The 9,426-nt window shown below is 40.5% G+C and overlaps 1 protein-coding gene across 1 annotated transcript; it reads right to left on the bottom strand.

The window, feature by feature from the left end:
- Positions 1–1,094: 1,094 nt before the first annotated feature.
- il12rb1 (interleukin 12 receptor subunit beta 1) lies at positions 1,095–8,955 on the bottom strand (the record flags this gene model as incomplete). The annotated part of the gene is made up of 11 exons (XM_080505696.1): positions 1,095–1,565; positions 2,838–2,913; positions 3,453–3,522; positions 3,832–3,987; positions 4,197–4,352; positions 5,012–5,110; positions 6,797–6,919; positions 7,728–7,761; positions 8,035–8,102; positions 8,302–8,462; positions 8,897–8,955. 11 exons carry the CDS (start codon positions 8,953–8,955, stop codon positions 1,245–1,247), a joined length of 1,323 nt encoding a protein of 440 aa, XP_080361822.1. The 3' UTR covers positions 1,095–1,244.
- Between the last annotated feature and the right edge of the window lie 471 nt (positions 8,956–9,426).

The raw sequence follows: 9,426 nt of genomic DNA, 5'->3' as shown, positions 1-9,426 counted from the left end.
ACTTCTTGGTGTTAGATGAGACGCCACAACAAGCCATTGCATGTTGCACTATAGTTGGTTTAGTTTCCAGGCGGGACGCTGCAACCGGGATTTGAAGCTGCTTCTCCACCCTCAATGTCAAGACTTAAGTCAACGTTCCACCACCGTCCAGAGCTTAGATAAAGCAATCGTAGCAGATATATGAATGAACTGTATTGAGATACTGATCAGCTGTCTGCCTGTGGTCACGACACCTGATTTTATCTAGATATGGCAAGAAACCACAAAAAGCAATTTGTGATACAGAACTGTGTCGTTCCGTCTGATAATCCTTCTCCTCAAACAGGTCGTGACCGAACAAAACTACAGCCAGGGCAAAAATATGCATCGACCTGCATCGTGACAACAAGTCAATCTGCAGTGCGGCGGAAAATATAAGGTTCTCCTTTCTTCTTTCACACCTGCAGGACAAACTAGTTTGTGAACGTATGAACAATTTCCTCTTTAGCAGTGACTCATCTGGTGCTTCACCTTGCATGTGCTACTGTTTTGAGGTCATTCAGTGTGAATGGGACCACTTCCTGTCATATGACTTCCTCTCACATTTCTTAAAATGCAACTCAGCCTCAGTCATGAAGTGCTGCTCTCTTATACTGGTGTTGTGACAGAAAAACATAGAAAAGCTTCAGTTTCTTTCTTTTTTTATTCCTCCTCCGAGCTACAGATTTGGGGATCACGTTAAGTTAATATTCAACTAAACTACCCTCCCATTCATACCTCTGTGCAATTTATGACTTTTATTCGCCAATAAACTTCACATCCATATTTTAAGACTGTGGGAGGAAAGAACTTTTTTTTTTAAACAACACAAACTTATAGCATTAATAAAGTGCCTTCAGTTTAATACAACCATTTGTCAACAGGTGACTTTGACCTAAAAACAATTGAAAATAAGATAAGCACAGAGTAAAAAACGATAACATTTTTATTAAAACAAAAAGCTTTAAAAAAAAAACCATCATGAATGCAAAAAGAATAGAAGTAAAAAAAATCATAGAAATTAGTTGTGACTTACTTTAGTTGTTACTTTATGTGAAAATCTTTCACCAGCACCCGTTAACAAATGACTTTTATTGCAAATGGATGAGCTGTGGACAAAATCTGTTATCTATTATATATAATACATATTATCCTTATGAGTCAACTAATAAATCAACCTTTCATGCGCTTTGGCAGTTTTCTGCTGCGATGCAGTGAAACCTTCATCAACTGGAGTCAGTCTTTACATCGAACACCAAACCGTTCCTGTACATCAGTACAGCGAGCTCGTTGTCCATCTGTTCCAGGTCCGTCACCTCCCCTTCTCCGGCCGTCTTTAGAGGGTCGCGTGTGGATCCGCCACTCAAAGACTCGTCGTCGGACCCCCCCGGGTTGCTCTTGTCGTCGTCCACGTCCGAGTTCATCCTGTCCTCCCACTGTCCTCCCAGATCCGTCACTTCTTCGTCCCCCTCGCAGACGCTTCTTCCCTCGGGAGGCAGTTGCTGCAGCGTCAGATCGTGCACCTCCTCCTTGTGCTCTGCCATCTCCTGTTTGGTCGCATCGGCACAAATCCCATTCATATGGTTGGAAATGAGACACATGAAGACACTGGACTGCAATGTACAATAGAATTAGGAAATAGCTGATGATGGAATAAAAAAGAGCTCTGAACAAGGCTGTTAAGAGCGTTGGGGTTGAATTCTCGGTTCCTCAAATTTTAAGCATCTTACTTTAAAATGCTGCAGCAGCATCTTCACATTTACTGCTTTGTCCTGACTGTTCGTAAAACAAGTCTACTTTTATTTAATTTTATGTTTCAAGGATTCAGTAAAATGATTTGTATGGAATGTATTTCAAAGTTATTTAAACGTTCCATCAATTCAAACCTTTAAAGTCTTGATGATAATGTCTATTCAAAGTGATTTGAGCCCACAGCAAAATATGAGCTGGGATTACTCACAGCTGAATCACTCGGATTGCATCAACTGTTTTTGTATTCAATGATGAAGACAAGGAGTCGTCACTTTCTTTCAATGGGCAGTAAATCAACACACTGAGTGATGACGGTTCCTGTCAATGGTGTCCTGAGGCTCAATCAACCTTCTGCTTTATGGTCACATTAAAGCTTTGTGGGTCTCTCACATTGTCTTTCACAGCATTTGTTTGGGGAGTTCCTCAGATTCACATGCTTCTCGGCACGAAAAACCATGGAAGTGGTACATCCAGTCAAACCCACTGCTTCCTGCTCACTTAAGTTTTCTTTTCTGAAAACCTTCTTTCACCCAATGTGTACAGTCACATCAAAAACTGACTGATCAGACATTTGGTTATCCTGCATCTAGTCATGCCAGTGCTTTGTTTTCTTTAATTGTTTATTTATAATACCTTTTCATTTCCTGCACATTTATGGTGTTAAATTTTGTTTAACTTCAACTGGAATTTTTCCTAGCAACTAATTCATAATGAAATACTTGTATTATGTTTATAATCTTGTTTGCTTGTTCATAAACAAAAGTGAAACTCAAAAAGAGATGGACGTTAGATATATCAGATCTGAAATCCAATTCTCGCAGACTTTCAGGTTAAGAGCAAAACAAAATGAATCAACAAAGAACAAAACATAAAGCAGCGTCCACTGTCCACCTGCAGTCAGCTGGGATTGACTTCAGCTCCATGCAAACTTGAACTGGTTAAAGTTAAATTATGGTGTGTGATGATCTTCATAAAATGACGATGCCATGTGTGTATCTGTCGGGGGTCCAAAGAGAATAAAATGTAGAATTTCTGTAAAGCTCTGTGAAAAAAGTAGTATTTCTTACCTGAGTGTCTGGTTGATAGGAGGTGAAATTTGGGATGAAAGGTCTTGGCACGGGAGGGAATATCTTGTTTTTAATTCTAGGAAGAGCAGAAATGTTATGAGAAAAGATGCACTTCAAAAGGTTCATGTGGTATGTAAACATATATTTATGAATCAAAATGCAGATTTATATATATATACTGTATATATATCAACAACATTGATCTCAGTGGGTTGCAGTCTGTGTTTGAGCAAGTCAACATCTATAGGTGAATTTAAAAAGAACATCTATGGGAGCACCAGAGGTTTTAAAAAGCAATCACTTATCAAGCACTGTTTCTGTGTGATACATAGATGTTGTTTCTTTGTCGCTGCATCCTAACGTCAACATTTCAAGATGACCTGCATCACGTGGATGTATGACCAGGCCTCTGGTCCGACTATAACAGGTTTGAGAAATATCGTAATTGCGAAATGTCGTAATGGAAATGCAACAGAACAATTTAGCGCACTCCACTAGTGGTGATAGTTTGCCACTACAACGCCTGCTGGTAGGAATTGGTAGAAATGTTACCATCAAATTCAAAAATGATGGTGTCGGGATCTTATGAGTATAACAAGTAAGGGGGTCGCCCACCTCTTCAAGACAACGGTGCACATGATGGAGAAACAAAAGAATACAATCAGCAAGCCAAAGCTCAGCCACACTAAATTGGGGGAAAAGAGATCCACAAAGAGAAAGTGAGAAAAGGTCAGAGAAAAAAAAAAAGGAGAACACTGTTCTGAATATCGTATTGATCCAAATATAAGATGAGATATTTTTTCTTTGTAATGGGTCTGAAAAGGTTGTCTTATATTCAGGGATGATTGTTTTCCCAGAAAAAACAACAACATTTTCCCAGTAAAACTCTTTTCTATGTATGCGCCTTGTACATGTGGGAGTCGTCTTATATCTGGACCAACAATGTGTTTACATTGCGAAACTACAAAATGTCATTGTACTGATGGTAGCATACAATTCACAGGCTTCTGGGGCTTTGTGTTGACGGTCACTGTGGCTGGAGGTCCGTCTCCGCCTCGAGTCGCTCCGGCCAGGCTGAGGCTGTATTTGGTTCCCGGTGTCAGTTTTTCCAAACGATATTTCATCTGAGAGGCAGATATGTTGTGGCACTCTAATAAGAAGAGGAAAACTTTCATGAAGTCGACATGCCTTTGTAGTTACAGTGAAATGGCATGGTTTTAAAATCTCCCAACATATTGTATTTCATTTAACTCGCCAATTTCTATTTATGAAAAAAAAATACTGAACGCTGCCACAAGTCAGCGTTGTAGTTTTAGAATGCAAAACAAAGGCCAGTTTAAAATCCTTGGACGTTGGAACCTCGTGGCTCATCCTGGGAGCTGCTTTTCACGCTGCACAGGTTGTAGTGTGTGAGGAAGCCTCGCTGGTTCCCAACGGGAATCTCCTCCCAGGACAGGTTGACAGACGTGTGCGTTTCACTGAAAGCCATGAAGAACTGTGGCTCTTTGTTTGGTGCTGACATGGGAAACAGAAATATCACACCGTTGGTTTTTGCAGGTAAACTATTTTGCGCATGAACGTTTTCAACCTGCATCACATGCTTTCGTTGTTGTATGAACTCATATTCTGCCCTCGCAACACGGGTTCAAACATTTCTATCCAGACATCTGAAATTTCTTTGCAGGCCGTCTTACTACATGTTGCTGTTTTTAGAAGGCGTGTCAGGATGCGTTGAGGATATATGCTGCTTGGCTGTTGCTCAGCGGCCAGTCGGGATCAGAACCAGCAAACTTCTGGATACAAGCTTGGTTTTTCCACATTATTGCCACCACATGTATTCAGTTTTGAAGCTTTGTGGCAAAGCACCTAGAAATGACTTTGTTGTAGTTGGTGCCATAGAAAAAAAGTTGAATTGAATAGAAAAAGCCTTTGCTAAAGGTTGGACATTCGCTTTCACACAATAAAAGATGTTGTCGTTCTTAAGGTCGGTTTTGATTCCTAAGTAATAAGGAGAATTAGTTTTATTTACATCATTCTAATTTGAATTACCTGGTAAGTCTACCGACAACAGGACTTGACTGACTGCATTGAATAATTATGTATATGTGTTACACCTAACCACCCTTCCAGTTAATTCTACACTGACCAGTGCACGTTGATGTGGAGACACTCACCTCCCTCTTTTTGATAGAAGAGGCACATTTTAACAGTCTGAGGCTTCCCATTGTGACATCTTTGCTCAAAGTAAAGGTAGCGGATGTGGTTCTGCATGGCTGTGACAGAAAAAAGAAAGTAAAACCAAAATTGACCCCCAAAGGAACCACATTGACCGTCGTGACAGCAGTGTGCGCAGCAACACTTACTCCTTTTTATTTGTGCGTTCTCCTTTTTTTTATTCCGTCCAGATAAAGCTCTCCCATTTGTTGGCACTGAATGTGCATTCAGTTCATACCACTCGAGGCACATTGTCTTTTTCAATTTGTCCTCCAATGAGGTTTTGTCGCAAACTGTCAAAGAGGAGAAAAAGGAACTATTGTGTTGTTTTGAGGGAAAATGTAAACGACACACACACACACACACACACACACACACACACACACACACACACACACACACACACACACACACACACACACACACACACACACACACACACACACACACACACACACACACCACACACACACACACACACACACACACCACCCACCTTTTAAATCCGTCACAGGCACAGCTGGTAAGACCACACTTGCTGTAGGAGAATATCCCACAGCATTTCTTGCAAACAGTGAAATATTGACTGCGGCGCTCGACACATAAAGAGTGTATTTGGTGGAGTTGGTGCTGTGCACTGTGTTACTTTTACAGGGGCATCCATGAGAAGACTGTGTGTCGCTCAGGACGAACGTTATCCCGCTGACCGAGGCTGCGCGAGGTACCGGCTGAAAAGAGACGACAACTCGTGTTCCACACACAAAGTCAATAGAACCAACTGGGACGTACTTGGATAATGTTAGTTGACCTCCGTTCTCACAGGAAAAGTCTGACAATTGCCCACATTTGACGCTAGTAAGATTTAGAAATAGTCACACAGTGGCATATATGTCCCGTTCTTATGAGAAATTCCATCCCTCAAGCCTCTGACTCCCTTTTGGGTCTTTGTTGAGAGCTCTCTCACTCTGTCACTTTATTATGGTGTTTCTGGATTGGGCATGAATATCATAAATAATGAAGAATAGCAGTAATTCTGTGCATGTTCTACTCATCATGTGCCGTTGCTTTGTTGCTTGTTTCTCCTCTGACTCACCTGCCAACTTAGCTTCACTTTTCTTGTGCCATTTGTAAGTTCTGGTTTGAAACTGACGTTAAGTTCATGTTCAAGTTCTGCAGTGAAACAGGAAACAGACAAAAAAATAAATAAAACTGCTCCAACGTATAGAATGAGCATTCGAACAAAGAAATAAACGAATAAATGAATCAAAGTTAAATAGCTGCCCGAGAGTTCCCCATATCTCCGTGGAGCCGATGCCTGTTTCTGTCTCTATAAAGTCAAACCTTCTACCAGCAACGACCATAAACATTCGAATAAAACCTCAAAATTGACCTAATACAACACAGGCTTATAGAAATATACATATACTGTTTATCAAATTCGAGGTTTAATCCATCCCCCTCACCTCCAAATCCTTCAAGCTACTGTGACAACCATGAAGTTTCTGGCAGCAGCCAGGGGAGGAATTGCTGCACACTTTGAAAAGCAATGCAGCGATACAGCAATCCTCCTCAGCAAATCAAATATATTGCAGCTTTACGTATTAAGATGTTTGAGATTTAAGATTTGAGTTAATGCTCACTTTATGGGTCGTCAAAGTGAATCAACTGATACAAAAGGTCACCGTACATAAAGGCCAAGGTGCCACCAGATACATGTTAAAAATGTAGAGAAAATGAGAGTTGACCTGCTGGAACAAGTACAACTGGACACCAGTCACTCCACAGAGGGTCTGGGACCTGTGTGGACTCATGTCGGATCTGAACCTGGTAGGATGAGTTCTTCAGGAGATTCACAACAATGGCCTGATCTGTTCAGATAAAAAAAAAAAGAGACAATCCTGTTACCTGGAGGTTCAAACTCCAGGAGATGCAGTGTCCTGTCACTAACAGTTCCTGGTTTCTATGTTCACTGGCTGCTGTTCTATCGTTACTGCAGTTTACGTGTTAGAAACCTGGCGCACATCTGTCCACGTTTGTTAAGTTTGTGTGTATGCCAGCTTTGTAACTGCTTTGTCACTGGTCAATTCATTAAATTCAATTGAACTTTATTCATATAGCACCAAATACAATACTGTCATTTCCCGGTGCTTTTAACAGAGAAAAAAACAAATGAATCCACATGAGCAAGCAGAAATATTTGTGGAAATGAAAAACTCCCTCTAACAGGAAGAAATTACACAACAAACCCACGACACAAACATTCACGACATAAACAAACCGAAGCAGTAAAATCAAACCAAAATCATATACAGAAAAATCTGCCGTCAACAATACAGTACATGTGATAGAAGCATATTTATATATTGAACTCTTTGACAGATATCCAATCTTTAAAAACTGCAGCACAGTTACGCCTGTAAAGAAATTAATTGAGCTATTTAGACAGGAAGAAGCACAGTGAACCATCAATGGTGACGTCTTCTGTGAATGCGGAACCCTGGGTTGGAAACATCGACTATAAACTCCAGTTCTGAATAAAATTATCTGTTCATTTATTCCCAAACGTGATAAATCACTGAAAATATATCCATAAGCAACATAAAAATTATATCACACACAGAAGACACAATTAGTAATAAACTTGAAATACTTCAATACAGATGTGGATGTACTTACACTTGGAGGCGTCACTGGTGGTGTTGATCGTTGTCTGTAACAGCAAAGCAGACGTGATGGTAAATGATTGTCTAAGACGGCATAAACATATATCGTAGTGTGGAAAAAAACCCTGTCAGCAGTTGTGAAGAAATACTGTAAAGCCTGACTGTTTCAAAGATGTAGAGTAGAGATGTAGAATAAATGTGAAGTCTTAACAGATTGTATTACGTCACGGCTCAGTGGCACTTATAACATCTGCCAACATGTTGTGCACAGTACTGTAAATACAAATGTAAACATAAAGGAGTGCATCACTTTTCCCCACCTTGTCCCACGTTTCTGTGAGGTTCTCGTTTCCTCGAAAGCGGATTTCTGCCAAAGCTGGGAACTTCTCTGCAGCAGGCCACATTAAATTCAGGCTGTTTTGCATCCAAGACATTGTAATATTTTCCGGTGCGTCAAATTTAACTGTTGAAGAAAAACAAACAAACAAACAAAACAACTATATTTAAAGTATTCAATTGGTTTGAATTCTATGTGGATGCTGCAAAGTGAAATAACGTCTGGTGGCAGTTCAGATGGTAGGGGATACCTGCTTGCCCGAGGACAGCAGACCTCACGGGCGACGTGCAGCTGGAGTTTCCAACGTGAGCTTCTACCCACAAGTCAACAGATCGATGTGTAATCAGCTGCTCCTCCAAGACCGCAACCCAAGTCGTGTTGATGTTTTTAAATGTCTCTGCTCTGGGGAATCTGGAAAAACGAAGGTGATCAACATATCGTATGTTTAGAATTCATTCTGTCTAATTCTTTCTTTGAGTGTTGCAGATACGACACAAAAATACTCTTTCATTCAAGTCTCTGGTTACTTTGTAACTTGTGTGTCACTTTTGAATTTCATTGAGCTGTTTTATCGCAGCGTTGCCTGAGCTGTGCAGTAATGAGTTACATTTACTCTCTCGTATTTACTTTTTGAATAAATGGTATTTGTGGGATTAGTTTTGAGGCAACACACCTTTTTTTTTTTTCTTTTACTTTTACCTTGTTCAGAGGGTTACTGTCGTTACTGTTAGGCAGTGGGATTGGAACCTGCAACCCTGTGAACACGAGTTACTCTCTGACCTCTCGGGGTCGACGAGGACCTGAGTGACTCAAATATTGAAGCTAAAACAGTGAACAGCACTCACCGAAAGTGGAGGTCGTAGGTCACATTGCTCTGGTTCCCAGTTTCACTCCATTCACACATATATTCCGTCTTCAGGGAATTTCGTCTGAAGCACAGAGGGCTGGAGGGGGGCTCACATGACCATCCTGGGGAGACAAGTCATGTTTTAATACACATTCTAATGAAAACAGCTTGAAATAGAGGGTTTATTGTTCTTATTCAAATAAATTGAGATTTTTTTTTTTGAAAGGCTCCATCACCATATGTATCCATCACGGTCATCTGTACAATATAGTACAGTACTCAGTAGTTTAGATATTCAACATGAAATCCCGATGAATTGGTATATTTTCTTCTCCATGATTGACCTCTTGTAAAGTTCTGTCTGTTCTTGTTATTTCCTTCTTGTCTTTAATTATATTTTGACACAATTTGGACTTAATCCTGCACTTTATGAATCTTCTGGTTCTCACACTGCATTGGGAGATTGAAGAAATGTGAGCCCCAAGCGCCGACTTCCTCTCTGCCAAAAAGCCAAGTATGAGTTCAGCT

Source organism: Blennius ocellaris, assembly GCF_963422515.1.
Source record: "Blennius ocellaris genome assembly, chromosome: 12".
NCBI lineage: Eukaryota > Metazoa > Chordata > Actinopteri > Blenniiformes > Blenniidae > Blennius > Blennius ocellaris.
This window is presented reverse-complemented; position numbering and strand designations above follow the sequence as displayed.